This window comes from Physella acuta, unplaced genomic scaffold (genome assembly GCF_028476545.2).
Source record: "Physella acuta isolate Inbredline_101_S28 unplaced genomic scaffold, ASM2847654v3 ptg000079l, whole genome shotgun sequence".
In the NCBI taxonomy this organism is placed as follows: domain Eukaryota; kingdom Metazoa; phylum Mollusca; class Gastropoda; family Physidae; genus Physella; species Physella acuta.
The window spans coordinates 1,555,992-1,572,451 of NW_026731599.1; the positions used below are offsets into that span (position 1 = coordinate 1,555,992).

A 16,460-nucleotide genomic window follows, 5' to 3' on the forward strand; every position below is an offset into this window, starting at 1 on the left:
TACACATCCAGTGGTTTAGTGTGTCTTGGTGGCAATTCAATCACTTTACTTGAAGCATCTGGTGCTAACTTATTTTTGCATCTTTTCCCACTCCTCCCCCCATCTAATATCTATAAGGATTAATGTCAAATATCATTTTAGTTTATATTCCTAGAAAAAATGGATACATTTTAATAACATAATAACAGGAGGGTAGAAAAATCAAATTAATGTAACTCCTTTTTCTAATTTTGACAATGGAGGTAATTTAAAAATACATTAAACTCACGCTAATAAAAAATGTGAATGCAAATGTACGGTCGTCAGAGAAGTAATTAGTGTTGCAATAATATAATGTGTAAGAGGAAATTATTGTTAGAAAATTATAATTAGCATGGATTGATAAAAGGCAATCTTTTATTTATTTTATTCACTGAATGTAGGCCCTACTGTTTATTACTTATAATTTTTAATCAACTATTCAGCATTATTATAGACGCGTCATCACGTTCATTAGGTGCACAATGGTTTTAGTTATGAAGCTCTATTGTAAATTTTTAAAATTTAAAGTACTGGAAAAAAATGCGTGAATGGATAAAGTGAAATATTGTAGGTAAAACACTGATATTTTAAATACTGCCTATTATTTATACTGTTTACTAATTATTATTCTATCTTTCGGTTTGCGGACAAGCTAGGGGTTTTATAGGTGAGGCGTAGCGAGGGAGGGGGGGGGGGGGGGGGGTGGAAATCGAAAGTTTTAGGGCGGGGGGGGGGGGGGGGACAGGGGTGCAAATCGAAAGTTTGAGGGGGGTGCAAATCACCGGAAAGGGCGCGATTTGGCGCTACGGGCTAGACTGTGAGCAATATGCCTTTATGATTGCATTTAAATTGTGTTTATGTTATGAGTGTTGTGTTTGTTTTTTCGTTTTTTTTTTTTTTTGCGTTCGTTTGTGTTGTGTTTAGTTTTGTTCTGTTCCCAAGTTGGTACATTTAAAAAAGATTTACCGTGGCGGAGCACGGGATGCAGCTAGTTATGTATAATAGAGAGAAATAGATAGGCCTATTGTATGTATAGGTCATATGTATGTGCTACAGATTACAGTAACACCAGTCGTGTGATTTGTTTCCTAATACTCTAAGTACTCCCCATCTGTCAGCCCATGGTATGAACCAACTCTAGCATGGTCCTCATGCTAACTTTTGGAACAATAATCTTGTAGTATTGTATGGAACGAGCCGACCCGCAGCATATCATACACCGCTATTTAGTTGTTTTATTTTCTACTTTTCAGCAATTCATAATTTGTGAATTCGACAGTACCAATGCTGCCACTGAAAATATTTGCTTTATTAAAACACTACCAGTAGCTCGTTAAGAACGATAACCCCCCTCTCCTTTCCCAACCCCCGTGAAAGTAAACTCCTCTTAGTTACCTCCCCTAAGTTTAAAATAGTTTCAAACTAAATTATCTGCCCCTAATAGCCGTCACTAAACCCGGCTCTATGAATGTAAACATTTAGCGTGAACCACAGCTCACCAGACCATGTAGGGGTGGGGTGGTAGGGAGCGCGCTTACAGCTTGTTTTCTAGAGTCTCCCAGAAGAGAATTATATATATAGATTGTATCACAGGTTAGACATAGAAGAGAGTAGCAGTTGTTGGATAGTATGTGTGTAGTTGCTGTAGACAAAAGTGGCAGTATGTGGTGCTGGTATTAGAAAAGCATACAAAGCCTCTCGCTTTTGGTGATACATATGCTTGTGGTTTTCATGAGATCAGGGATGTGTTGATACAATATTTTACTGACATTCATGAAATCAGGGATGTGTTGTTACAATATTTGTTTACTGACACTCATGAGTTGAGGGATGTGTTGTTACAATTTAGAAATGGGAGCTGTGAATAATATCCTAGACCTTGGATTATTATTCCAATGTGATGTCTGTGTAGGCCATGTCAATCTTGAACCAAACCTGTTGGACTTGGTGCTTAGTCCTTAACTATGAGATAGTACAAACAAAAAGAAGCCGGCTAGTTTTCAAAGTTTTATTACAACAACTCTAGGAATGATGAGCCATGGCAGAGTGTAGCTTCCACTGTACGTCTTTCCTTAGGACAGGTGCCACAAGCAGCACAGGATCTGTCAAGTAGATCAGTGCAAGTTATCAGAAGAAATCATTTCAGGCAAGTTATCACAAGAAATCATTTCAGTGCTAGTTATCAGAAGAAATCATTTCAGTGCTAGTTATCAGAAGAAATCATTTCAGTGCTAGTTATCAGAAGAAATCATTTCAGTGCTAGTTATCAGAAGAAATCATTTCAGGCAAGTTATCACAAGAAATCATTTCAGTGCTAGTTATCAGAAGAAATCATTTCAGGGCAAGTTATCAGAAGAAATCATTTCAGGGCAAGTTATCAGAAGAAATCATTTCAGTGCTAGTTATCAGAAGAAATCATTTCAGTGCTAGTTATCAGAAGAAATCATTTCAGGGCAAGTTATCAGAAGAAATCATTTCAGGGCAAGTTATCAGAAGAAATCATTTCAGTGCTAGTTATCAGAAGAAATCATTTCAGTGCTAGTTATCAGAAGAAATCATTTCAGTGCAAGTTATCAGAAGAAATCATTTCAGTGCTAGTTATCAGAAGAAATCATTTCAGGGCAAGTTATCAGAACTAATCGTTTCAGTTATTGTTGTGCCCCAGAAATAGGCAACCTTGTGTTGTGCCCCAGAAATAGGCAACCTTGTGTTGTGCCCCAGAAATAGGCAACCTTGTGTTGTGCTCCAGAAATAGGCAACCTTGTGTTGTGCCCCAGGAATAGGCAACCTTGTGTTGTGCCCCAGAAATAGGCAACTTTGTGTTGTGCCCCAGAAACAGGCAACCTTGTGTTGTGCCCCAGAAATAGGCAACTTTGTGTTGTGCCCCAGAAATAGGCAACCTTGTGTTGTGCCCCAGAAATAGGCAACTTTGTGTTGTGCCCCAGAAATAGGCAACCTTGTGTTGTGCCCCAGAAACAGGCAACCTTGTGTTGTGCCCCAGAAACAGGCAACCTTGTGTTGTGCCCCAGAAACAGGCAACCTTGTGTTGTGCCCCAGAAACAGGCAACCTTGTGATATTAAAAAGATGACTGCACAGATACTCCATTTTCCACGAGTTAGGGGGGGGGGGGGGGGTACTGACCTAATTTTTCTTGTGTTGAAACTCCAGCCTGAAGAGCCTGGACTGCAGTGTTGGCAGTGCTGGCTGGTCCCAGCATCTGGAAGATGGACAGGTCAGGTACATCAACACAATGTCTGTCTGTGGTCACACAATGTCTGTCTGGGGTCACATCAACACAATGTCTGTCTGGGGTCACACAATGTCTGTCTGCAGTCACACAATGTCTGTCTGTCTGTGGTCACATCAACACAATGTCTGTCTGGGGTCACACAATGTCTGTCTGGGGTCACACAATGTCTGTCTGTGGTCAGACAATGTCTGTCTGTGGTCACATCAACACAATGTCTGTCTGTGGTCAGACAATGTCTGTCTGTGGTCACATCAACACAATGTGTGTATGGGGTCACACAATGTCTGTCTGCGGTCACACAATGTCTGTCTGTGGTCACATCAACACAATGTCTGTCTGTGGTCAGACAATGTCTGTCTGTGGTCACATCAACACAATGTCTGTCTGTGGTCAGACAATGTCTGTCTGTGGTCACATCAACACAATGTGTGTATGGGGTCACACAATGTCTGTCTGCGGTCACACAATGTCTGTCTGTGGTCACATCAACACAATGTCTGTCTGTGGTCAGACAATGTCTGTCTGTGGTCACATCAACACAATGTCTGTCTGTGGTCAGACAATGTCTGTCTGTGGTCACATCAACACAATGTGTGTATGGGGTCACACAATGTCTGTCTGCGGTCACACAATGTCTGTCTGCGGTCACACAATGTCTGTCTGCGGTCACACAATGTCTGTCTATGGTCACATCAACACAATGTCTGTCTGGGGTCACACAATGTCTGTCTAGGGTCACATCAACACAATGTGTGTATGGGGTCACACAATGTCTGTCTGCGGTCACACAATGTCTGTCTGTGGTCACACAATGTCTGTAGGTCCACTCACCGTGTGTTTATCTGAGTCCTGTTTCCAGATCTGGCAGATACTTGTCTCCACCAGACCCAGGCACTGGCTGTATTGCTGCTGGACTGTCCTGGCCTTCTCATCCCAGTTCAACAGTAGCAGCATCTTCAATAGCTTGCTTGTGTCTTCTGTAAGACAGGCAAGTCTCTAGGTTAGACAACTCTAATGTAGAGAGTTCATTCTCTAAGTTAGACAACTCTAATGTAGAGGGTTCATCCTCTAGGTTAGACAACTCTAATGTAGAGGGTTCATTCTCTAAGTTAGACAACTCTAATGTAGAGAGTTCATTCTCTAAGTTAGACAACTCTAATGTAGAGAGTTCATCCTCTAGGTTAGACAACTCTAATGTAGAGGGTTCATTCTCTAGGTTAGACAACTCTAATGTAGAGGGTTCATTCTCTAGGTTAGACAACTCTAATGTAGAGGGTTCATTCTCTAGGTTAGACAACTCTAATGTAGAGAATACATCTTCTAGGTTAGACAACTCTAATGTAGAGGGTTCATTCTCTAGGTTAGACAACTCTAATGTAGAGAATACATCATCTAGGTTAGACAACTCTAATGTAGAGAGTTCATTCTCTAGGTTAGACAACTCTAATGTAGATTGTTCTCTACAAAAATAAGATAGACAACTTTATTGTAAGTCATAGCGAGGACCTGCAGGTCCAACTGTCAAATTTACAGTTGGACTTTACACCTAAGACATTCTGGTGGAAAACCATACGCTTGAGTTCAAGTGTTGATAAAATTACCTCTAAGACTGTCAATAGCTTTGATAATTTTGGCCAGTGCATCCACTAAAGCAAACTCTTCATTGGCGCTTCCTTCCTTCAGACTCCACTTTTTGTTGGCTGCTTTTCTTCTTGTCCTCGCAGATCTGAGCAACAGATAGACAGCACACATTTTCAACATATACATATGTAGGTACAGCACACATTTTCAACATACACATATCTAGGTACAGCACACATTTTCAACATATACATATGTAGTTACAGCACACATTTTCAACATACACATATCTAGGTACAGCACACATTTTCAACATATACATATGTAGTTACAGCACACATTTTCAACATATACATATGTAGGTACAGCACACATTTTCAACATATACATATGTAGGTACAGCACACATTTTCAACATACACATATCTAGGTACAGCACGCATTTTCAACATACACATATGTAGGTACAGCACACATTTTCAACATACACATATGGAGGTACAGCACACATTTTCAACATACACATATGTAGGTACAGCACACATTTTCAACATATACATATGTAGGTACAGCACACATTTTCAACATACACATATGTAGGTACAGCACACATTTTCAACATACACATATGTAGGTACAGCACACATTTTCAACATATACATATGTAGGTACAGCACACATTTTCAACATATACATACTTATGAGATTTGTCAAACTTATGAGATTTATGACCAAATCTGGTTTTGCTTGTACAGCAAATATTATAACCTACCCTGTTTTGCTAAGTATAGTTGACCTTGAACTCTGAGTGGAAGTGTTGGAGAGTGCGGTTATCCCGGTGAGACTGGACGTATCAGAGAACAGGTCATTGTCAGCACCATGCTGGTCTGTGTGCTCATCTGAAATAATTTGGTCAGACATTGGCTCTTTTCCTAGTTCAGACAGACTTTTCTCTTTACCTAGTTCAGACAGACATTTCTCCTTACCTAGTTCAGAGAAAGACTTCTCCTTCTGTGCCCGTACAATGGCCAGTCTAGTTTTGTATTGCAGAAAACTTTCCTCTTGGCTGGCCAGCATGTCAACCCAATGATTGCAGCTCTCCTCTAGCGCCTCCTTTAGGTGGGTCTCTACCAGGTCCTGGCGTTTGAACCTGTACATCTAACAGAAAACCTACATTTGTTAGGTTTAAGTTTGGCTGAGAAAACCTACATTTGTTAGGTTTAAGTTTGGCTGAGAAAACCTACATTTGTTAGGTTTAAGTTTGGCTGAGAAAACCTGCTAGGTTTAACAAATTTACCTATAAAACTCATAAAACTGAAAAAATAATTTGCCATGACATCACCAGATGAGTGTAATGTCACATGACAGGTGCCACTTGTGTAATGTCACATGACAGGTGCCACTTGTGTAATGTCACATGACAGATGCCACTCACCAGATGAATGTCACATGACAGGTGCCACTCACCAGATGAATGCCACATGACAGGTGCCACTTGTGTAATGTCACATGACAGGTGCCACTTGTGTAATGTCACATGACAGGTGCCACTTGTGTAATGTCACATGACAGGTGCCACTTGTGTAATGTCACATGACAGGTGCCACTCACCAGATGTCGCATGACAGGTGCCACTCACTAGATGAGTGTAATGTCACATGACAGGTGCCACTTGTGTAATGTCACATGACAGGTGCCACTTGTGTAATGTCACATGACAGATGCCACTTGTGTAATGTCACATGACAGGTGCCACTTGTGTAATGTCACATGACAGGTGCCACTTGTGTAATGTCACATGACAGATGCCACTTGTGTAATGTCACATGACAGGTGCCACTTGTGTAATGTCACATGACAGGTGCCACTTGTGTAATGTCACATGACAGGTGCCACTTGTGTAATGTCACATGACAGGTGCCACTCACCAGATGAAGAGCTTCCTCCCAATGAGATCCTTCAATCAAACAAGCTATGGCCTCCTCCACATCCTGCAAAAACATAAAGCAACTGGTTAACTTTACTGCAACTGGTTAACTTTACTGCAACTGGTTAACTTTACTGCAACTGGTTAACTTTACTGCAACTGGTTAACTTTACTGCAACTGGTTAACTTTACTGCAACTGGTTAACTTTACTGCAACTGGTTAACTTTACTGCAACTGGATATCTTTACTGCAACTGTTTAACTTTACTGCAACTGGTTAACTTGCTTAAAACAAATCCTCTCAATTATGTTCAGATTATAAAATGCTTTTAGTTTACGTTGGATATTCTGGCTAAAGACAATAAATTGTGGATAAATGGATACCTTTGCATATTCTTCCAAAACTAGAGCCGCATCTTTGTACATCTTACGATCTTTAAGTTGACCTAAAATGATAGTAAGGTTGTATTTTTTTTATTTTCTTCTTTAATAATCATTTTCAAAGTAGAGAAAAGAAGAAATAAATAAGATTGGATGAGAAAGCCAACACTCAACAGGTTTTAGCTGGCAAAGAACCTCAGTCTTTGAACTATTTCAGCACTAGTCAAATAAATGGTGCACCACATGGTGAGAACATTAGGTGCACCACATGGTGAGAACAATGGTTGCACCATGTGGTGAGAACATTAGGTCGTCACATGGTGAGAACATTGGGTGCACCACATGGTGAGAACATTGGGTGCACCACATGGTGAGAACATTAGGTGCAGCACATGGTGAGAACATTGGGTGCACCATGTGGTGAGAACATTGGGTGCACCATGTGGTGAGAACATTGGGTGCACCACGTGGTGAGAACATTGGGTGCACCACATGGTGAGAACATTGGGTGCACCATGTGGTGAGAACATTAGGTGCACCATGTGGTGAGAACATTGGGTGCACCATGTGGTGAGAACATTGGGTGCACCACATATGCCACAGAAACAAGTGAACTCTACTTCACTTGCCCCATAGACCGTCAGGTTTGAAAGGGAAACTTTTACTTTACATGGTGAGAACATAAGTTGCACCACATGGTGAGAACATTGGGTGCACCACATGGTGAGAACATTAGGTGCACCATGTGGTGAGAACATTAGGTGCACCATGTGGTGAGAACATTAGGTGCACCACATGGTGAGAACATTGGATGCACCACGTGGTGAGAACATTGGGTGCACCACATGGTGAGAACATTGGGTGCACCACGTGGTGAGAACATTGGGTGCACCACATGGTGAGAACATTGGGTGCACCACGTGGTGAGAACATTGGGTGCACCACATGGTGAGAACATTGGGTACACCATGTGGTGAGAACATTGGGTGCACCTCGTGGTGAGAACATTGGGTGCACCATGTGGTGAGAACATTGGGTGCACCATGTGGTGAGAACATTGGGTGCACCATGTGGTGAGAACATTGGGTGCACCATGTGGTGAGAACATTGGGTGCACCATGTGGTGAGAACATTGGGTGCACCTCGTGGTGAGAACATTGGGTGCACCATGTGGTGAGAACATTGGGTGCACCATGTGGTGAGAACATTGGGTGCACCATGTGGTGAGAACATTGGGTGCACCACGTGGTGAGAACATTGGGTGCACCATGTGGTGAGAACATTAGGTGCACCATGTGGTGAGAACATTAGGTGCACCATTTGGTGAGAACATTGGGTGCACCATCTAGTGGTAATTAGTCAAAAATTTTAGAACTTGAACAACTGAGGGACATACCTGCCATCTTTTTGGCCAGTTCCACCAGCCTGAGATGGCCATATTCCAGCCTGCTGGCCATACAGAACATGAGCTGCCAGTTGCAGGCCAAGAAGAAAGCATCAAGCGCCAGCTCCCATTCTTCTGCCTTCAGATACATGATGCCAGCCTCATCATGACGCTTCTTGGTGCACAAATAGTGGCCATATAGTGTGGCTACTCTCTGGGGAGGGGGGAGCACAACTTTGGTTAGGCCAACACAAGCAACCACAGGCCAACACAAGCAGGCCAACACAGGCCAACACAAGCAGCCACAGGCCAACACAAGCAACCACAGGCCAACACAAGCAGCCACAGGCCAACACAAGCAACCACAGGCCAACACAGGCAACCACAGGCCAACACAAGCAACCACAGGCCAACACAAGCAACCACAGGCCAACACAGGCAACCACAGGCCAACACAAGCAGGCCAACACAAGCAGCCACAGGCCAACACAAACAGCCACAGGCCAACACAAGCAACCACAGGCCAACACAAACAGGCCAACACAAGCAACCACAGGCCAACACAAGCAACCACAGGCCAACACAAGCAGCCACAGGCCAACACAAACAGGCCAACACAAGCAACCACAGGCCAACACAAGCAGGCCAACACAAGCAACCACAGGCCAACACAAGCAACCACAGGCCAACACAAGCAACCACAGGCCAACACAAACAGGCCAACACAAACAGGCCAACACAAGCTACCACAGGCCAACACAGGCAACCACAGGCCAACACAAGCAGCCACAGGCCAACACAAGCAACCACAGGCCAACACAAGCAGGCCAACACAAGCAACCACAGGCCAACACAAGCAGGCCAACACAAGCAACCACAGGCCAACACAAGCAGGCCAACACAAGCAACCACAGGCCAACACAAGCAGCCACAGGCCAACACAAACAGGCCAACACAAGCAACCACAGGCCAACACAAGCAGGCCAACACAAGCAACCACAGGCCAACACAAGCAACCACAGGCCAACACAAGCAACCACAGGCCAACACAAACAGGCCAACACAAACAGGCCAACACAAGCTACCACAGGCCAACACAGGCAACCACAGGCCAACACAAGCAACCACAGGCCAACACAAGCAACCACAGGCCAACACAAACAGGCCAACACAAACAGGCCAACACAAGCAGGCCAACACAAGCAACCACAGGCCAACACAAGCAACCACAGGCCAACACAAGCAGGCCAACACAAGCAACCACAGGCCAACACAAGCAACCACAGGCCAACACAGGCAACCACAGGCCAACACAAGCAACCACAGGCCAACACAAGCAACCACAGGCTAACACAGACAGGCCAACACAAGCAACCACAGGCCAACGCAGGCAACCACAGGCCAACACAAGCAGCCACAGGCCAACACAGGCAACTACAGGCCAACACAAGCAACTACAGGCCAACACAGGCAACCACATGCCAACACAAGCAACCATAGGCCAACACAGGCAACCACAGGCCAACACAAGCAACCACAGGCCAACACAGGCAACCACAGGCCAACACAAACAGGCCAACACAAGCAACCACAGGCCAACACAGGCAACCACAGGCCAACACAGGCAACCACAGGCCAACACAAGCAACCACAGGCCAACACAAGCAACCACAGGCTAACACAGACAGGCCAACACAAGCAACCACAGGCCAACGCAGGCAACCACAGGCCAACACAAGCAGCCACAGGCCAACACAGGCAACTACAGGCCAACACAAGCAACTACAGGCCAACACAGGCAACCACAGGCCAACACAAGCAACCATAGGCCAACACAGGCAACCACAGGCCAACACAAGCAACCACAGGCCAACACAGGCAACCACAGGCCAACACAGGCAACCACAGGCCAACACAAACAGGCCAACACAGGCAACCACAGGCCAACACAAGCAGCCACAGGCCAACACAAACAGGCCAACACAGGCAACCACAGGCCAACACAAGCAACCACAGGCCAACACAAACAGGCCAACACAGGCAACCACAGGCCAACACAAGCAACCACAGGCCAACACAAACAGGCCAACACAAGCAGCCACAGGCCAACACAAACAGGCCAACACAGGCAACCACAGGCCAACACAAACAGGCCAACACAAACAACCACAGGCCAACACAAACAGGCCAACACAGGCCAACACAAGCAACAACAGGCCAACACAAGCAACCACAGGCCAACACAAACAGGCCAACACAAGCAACCACAGGCCAACACAAGCAACCACAGGCCAACACAAACAGGCCAACACAAGCAACCACAGGCCAACACAAGCAACCACAGGCCAACACAAACAGGCCAACACAGGCAACCACAGGCCAACACAAGCAACCACAGGCCAACACAAGCAACCACAGGCCAACACAAACAGGCCAACACAAACAGGCCAACACAAGCAACCACAGGCCAACACAGGCAACCACAGGCCAACACAAGCAACCACAGGCCAACACAAGCAACCACAGGCTAACACAGACAGGCCAACACAAGCAACCACAGGCCAACACAAGCAGCCACAGGCCAACACAGGCAACTACAGGCCAACACAAGCAACTACAGGCCAACACAGGCAACCACAGGCCAACACAAGCAGCCACAGGCCAACACAAACAGGCCAACGCAGGCAACCACAGGCCAACACAAGCAACCACAGGCCAACACAGGCAACCACAGTCCAACACAGGCAACCACAGGCCAACACAAGCAGCCACAGGCCACCACAGGCAACCACAGTCCAACACAGGCAACCACAGGCCAACACAAGCAGCCACAGGCCACCACAGGCAACCACAGTCCAACACAGGCAACCACAGGCCAACACAAGCAGCCACAGGCCAACACAAACAGGCCAACACAGGCAACCACAGGCCAACACAAACAGGCCAACACAGGCAACCACAGGCCAACACAAGCAACCACAGGCCAACACAGGCAACCACAGGCCAACACAGGCAACCACAGGCCAACACAAGCAGCCACAGGCCAACACAAGCAACCACAGGCCAACACAGGCAACCACAGGCCAACACAAGCAACCACAGGCCAACACAGGCAACCACAGGCCAACACAGGCAACCACAGGCCAACACAAGCAGCCACAGGCCAACACAAACAGGCCAACGCAGGCAACCACAGGCCAACACAGGCAACCACAGGCCAACACAGGCAACCACAGTCCAACACAGGCAACCACAGGCCAACACAAGCAGCCACAGGCCAACACAAACAGGCCACCACAGGCAACCACAGGCCAACACAAGCAGCCACAGGCCAACACAAACAGGCCAACACAGGCAACCACAGGCCAACACAAGCAACCACAGGCCAACACAGGCAACCACAGGCCAACACAAGCAACCACAGGCCAACACAAGCAGCCACAGGCCAACACAAACAGGCCAACACAGGCAACCACAGGCCAACACAAGCAACCACAGGCCAACACAAACAGGCCAACACAGGCAACCACAGGCCAACACAAGCAACCACAGGCCAACACAGGCAACCACAGGCCAACACAAGCAACCACAGGCCAACACAAGCAGGCCAACACAAGCAGCCACAGGCCAACACAAACAGGCCAACACAGGCAACCACAGGCCAACACAAGCAAGCACAGGCCAACACAAACAGGCCAACACAGGCAACCACAGGCCAACACAAACAGGCCAACACAGGCAACCACAGGCCAACACAAGCAACCACAGGCCAACACAGGCAACCACAGGCCAACACAAACAGGCCAACACAGGCCAACACAAGCAACCACAGGCCAACACAAGCAACCACAGGCCAACACAAACAGGCCAACACAAACAGGCCAACACAAGCAACCAAGAAACCACAGAGGTTCATGTGATGAGAGAGTAGGTAGGTTCATGTCAGTGGCGTAGCGAGGTCGGGTGTCACCCGGTGCGGCACTTAATGGTGTCACCCCCCAGAGGTGTAGCGACCCTTCCTGGGGACAAACTTTCAAATTTTCGATTTACACCCCCCTCCCTCAAACTTTCAATTTGCACCCCCCCCCCTCAAGTTTTTCTCTATATATTTTGCTATTTTTTGCCTTGGTGTCACCCCCCTAAATGGTGTCACCCAGTGCGGTCCGCATCCCCCGCACCCCCCTCGCTACGCCCCTGGTTCATGTGATGAGAGAGTGGGTAGGTTCATGTGATGAGAGAGTGGGTAGGTTCATGTGATGAGAGAGTGGGTAGGTTCATGTGATGAGAGAGTGGGTAGGTTCATGTGATGAGAGAGTGGGTAGGTTCATGTGATGAGAGAGTGGGTAGGTTCATGTGATGAGAGAGTGGGTAGGTTCATGTGATGAGAGAGTGGGTAGGTTCATGTGATGAGAGAGTGGGTAGGTTCATGTGATGAGAGAGTGGGTAGGTTCATGTGATGAGAGAGTGGGTAGGTTCATGTGATGAGAGAGTGGGTAGGTTCATGTGATGAGAGAGTGGGTAGGTTCATGTGATGAGAGAGTGGGTAGGTTCATGTGATGAGAGTGTGTAGGTTCATGTGATGAGAGAGTGGGTAGGTTCATGTGATGAGAGAGTGGGTAGGTTCATGTGATGAGAGCGTAGGTTCATGTGATGAGATCGTGGGTAGGTTTATGTGGTGAGTGTGTAGGTTCATGTGGTGAGTGTGTAGGTTCATGTGATGAGTGTGTAGGTTCATGTGGTGAGAGAGTGGGTAGGTTCATGTGGTGAGAGAGTGGGTAGGTTTATGTGGTGAGTGTGTATTTCATGTGGTGAGTGTGTAGGTTCATGTGGTGAGTGTGTAGGTTCATGTGGTGAGTGTGTAGGTTCATGTGGTGAGTGTGTAGGTTCATGTGGTGAGTGTGTAGGTTCATGTGGTGAGTGTGTAGGTTCATGTGGTGAGTGTGTAGGTTCATGTGGTGAGTGTGTAGGTTCATGTGGTGAGTGTGTAGGTTCATGTGGTGAGTGTGTAGGTTCATGTGGTGACCAACCTTGAAGTGTGTTGTTCCAGGTTTGTACAGGCCCACAGCTTGAGCATAAAGTTTGTGGTCCTCAACTAGAGCCAGGCACTCTTGAAAGTGGTCATCACCTGACACAGATTCATTCAGTCATCTAAGTCATGTGCTGGTTTAACATAAATCATGTGCTGGTTTAACATAAGTCATGTGCTGGTTTAACATAAGTCATGTGCTGGTTTAACATAAGTCATGTGCTGGTTTAACATAAATCATGTGCTGGTTTAACATAAGTCATGTGCTGGTTTAACATAAGTCATGTGCTGGTTTAACATAAGTCATGTGCTGGTTTAACATAAATCATGTGCTGGTTTAACATAAGTCATGTGCTGGTTTAACATAAGTCATGTGCTGGTTTAACATAAGTCATGTGCTGGTTTAACATAAGTCATGTGCTGGTTTAACATAAGTCATGTGCTGGTTTAACATAAGTCATGTGCTGATGTAATTGTTGTAAAATGTTTATATTGATCCAGACTTAACAAAACCACCAGATACTGGCGCCACCAGATACTGGAGCCACCAGATACTGGAGCCACCAGATACTGGAGCCACCAGATACTGGAGCCACCAGATACTGGAGCCACCAGATACTGGAGCCACCAGATACTGGAGCCACCAGATACTGGAGCCACCAGATGAGCCAGATACTGGAGCCACCAGATACTGGAGCCACCAGATACTGGAGCCACCAGATACTGGAGCCACCAGATACTGGAGCCACCAGATAATGGAGCCATCAGATACTGGAGCCACAAGATAATGGAGCCATCAGATACTGGAGCCACCAGATACTGGAGCCACCAGATACTGGAGCCACCAGATACTGGAGCCACCAGAGACTGGAGCCACCAGATGAGCCAGATACGGGTGCCACCAGATACCGGAGCCACCAGATACCGGAGCCACCAGATACTGGAGCCACCAGATACTGGAGCCACCAGATAATGGAGCCACCAGATACTGGAGCCACCAGATACTGGAGCCATCAGATACTGGAGCCACCAGATACTGGAGCCACCAGATACTGGAGCCACCAGATACTGGAGCCACCAGATACTGGAGCCACCAGATACTGGAGCCACCAGATACTGGAGCCACCAGATACTGGAGCCACCAGATACTGGAGCCACCAGATACTGGAGCCACCAGATAATGGAGCCATCAGATACTGGAGCCACAAGATAATGGAGCCATCAGATACTGGAGCCACCAGATACCGGAGCCACCAGATACCGGAGCCACCAGATACTGGAGCCACCAGATACTGGAGCCACCAGATACTGGAGCCACCAGATACTGGAGCCACCAGATACTGGAGCCATCAGATACTGGAGCCACCAGATACTGGAGCCATCAGATACTGGAGCCACCAGATACTGGAGCCACCAGATACTGGAGCCACCAGATACTGGAGCCACCAGATACTGGAGCCACCAGATGAGCCAGATACTGGAGCCACCAGATACTGGAGCCACCAGATACTGGAGCCACCAGATACTGGAGCCACCAGATACTGGAGCCACCAGATAATGGCTCCCGGTCAAAAACCCCCTGGACATAAACCCCCTGGACATAAACCCCCCGACATAAACCCCCTGGACAAAAACCCCCTGCGACATAAACCCCCTGGACAAAAACCCCCCGCGATATAAACCCCCTGGACAAAAACCCCCCGCGATATAAACCCCCTGGACAAAAACCCCCCAATTGAGGTTTATATAAGGAAAAACCAAAGATGACGAGAAACAAAATTAATATAAAAATACAAAACAAACATTAGGAAAAAAAAAATTATTTTTATTATAACTTTAAAAAGACAGATTGTGAGCGATGCCTCGCAAATACTCAATAATGGTGGACTCATTAAAATTTTTAACAACAGTTAAAATTCGAGAGCTGCTATCAATATATTTTTTTTTCTGTTTTGGTAAACAGTGACCTGAATTAATCTGTGTACAATAAACCTCTTGGAGAGATTGTTCCTTTTTAATAAAGTCAATAAATTTCCAAATATTTGGGTGGCAACATCCCATATGCGACTGAAAACTTCTGTGCCAGCCTTCAACTGAGTTGTTTGTTTTTGGCATATGGTCTTCTGCACGTGTGTGCATGTTCCAAATGTCAAGTGGAAACATAGGTTGTCTTCGACCTCGACGTTGTGGTCTGCCAATATAGTAGTCCTCAAAGTAGTCTGCAATCGGCATTGCTTCTTGGGGGAAAATTTCCAATAATTTTTCAAAGGCATAACTCATGTGTTCGATGGGAACAAAGGCCAACGCAGGTAGCATTCTGAGCTTGAGAGCAAATTCACTATCAACTTGGTAGAGTTGTTGAAGGCCAGAGTCCTGAATTTTTCTGTATATATTTTGGCTAAGATGGAAGAAACATCCTTTTACCTCACACTCTGGAAATACCCTTTCAACACTTTTTATCACAGCCATTTCAAAGTCAATCATAATAGAAATTGGTTGCAGGTTTGTGTTTAAGACCGTTAGCTGCTGTAAGAGTGCTGTGTATGTTTCCTGTGTTTTGTTTTGAAGCAAGGCATAAACACATGGAACAGTGCGTCCATTGACCAATGCATGGACTGTGTACAGTTGTGAAAACAATGCAGGAGCTGTTTTGAATGTACCATCCATAAACCAGTGCTGATTAACCTCCAATAACCTAAGGTTGTCCTTGGTTCCAAACAAAAACATCCTACCTTTTGATTTGGCACCGGAATCGAACAGAAGAAATTGTTGTCCATCTTGTGTCATTGTATATTGTTCAGGAATGATTATATCATCAACATTCCTTGGATCAGACAGTGGGTGTTTTAGCGTTTGACGTTGACGCCTGATGTTACGCCGTATGTGTGG

General features: G+C 46.1%; 1 protein-coding gene across 2 annotated transcripts in view; it reads right to left on the bottom strand.

Moving 5' to 3' along the window:
- Window positions 1-2,015: 2,015 nt before the first annotated feature.
- The window catches only part of LOC131955253 (putative elongator complex protein 1), a 52,172-nt gene continuing 37,727 nt past the window's right edge, over window positions 2,016-16,460 (bottom strand). For both annotated transcript variants that reach the window (XM_059319300.1, XM_059319291.1), the window contains exons 24-33: window positions 13,573-13,670; window positions 8,558-8,759; window positions 7,165-7,226; window positions 6,782-6,844; window positions 5,840-6,011; window positions 5,626-5,752; window positions 4,874-4,998; window positions 4,104-4,249; window positions 3,164-3,239; window positions 2,016-2,123 (exon numbers count right to left, since the gene is read on the bottom strand). In XM_059319300.1, the coding sequence (XP_059175283.1) occupies window positions 2,044-2,123; window positions 3,164-3,239; window positions 4,104-4,249; window positions 4,874-4,998; window positions 5,626-5,752; window positions 5,840-6,011; window positions 6,782-6,844; window positions 7,165-7,226; window positions 8,558-8,759; window positions 13,573-13,670 (1,151 nt within the window). In that variant the 3' untranslated portion in view covers window positions 2,016-2,043. The remainder of the gene's footprint in view (window positions 2,124-3,163; window positions 3,240-4,103; window positions 4,250-4,873; window positions 4,999-5,625; window positions 5,753-5,839; window positions 6,012-6,781; window positions 6,845-7,164; window positions 7,227-8,557; window positions 8,760-13,572; window positions 13,671-16,460) is intronic.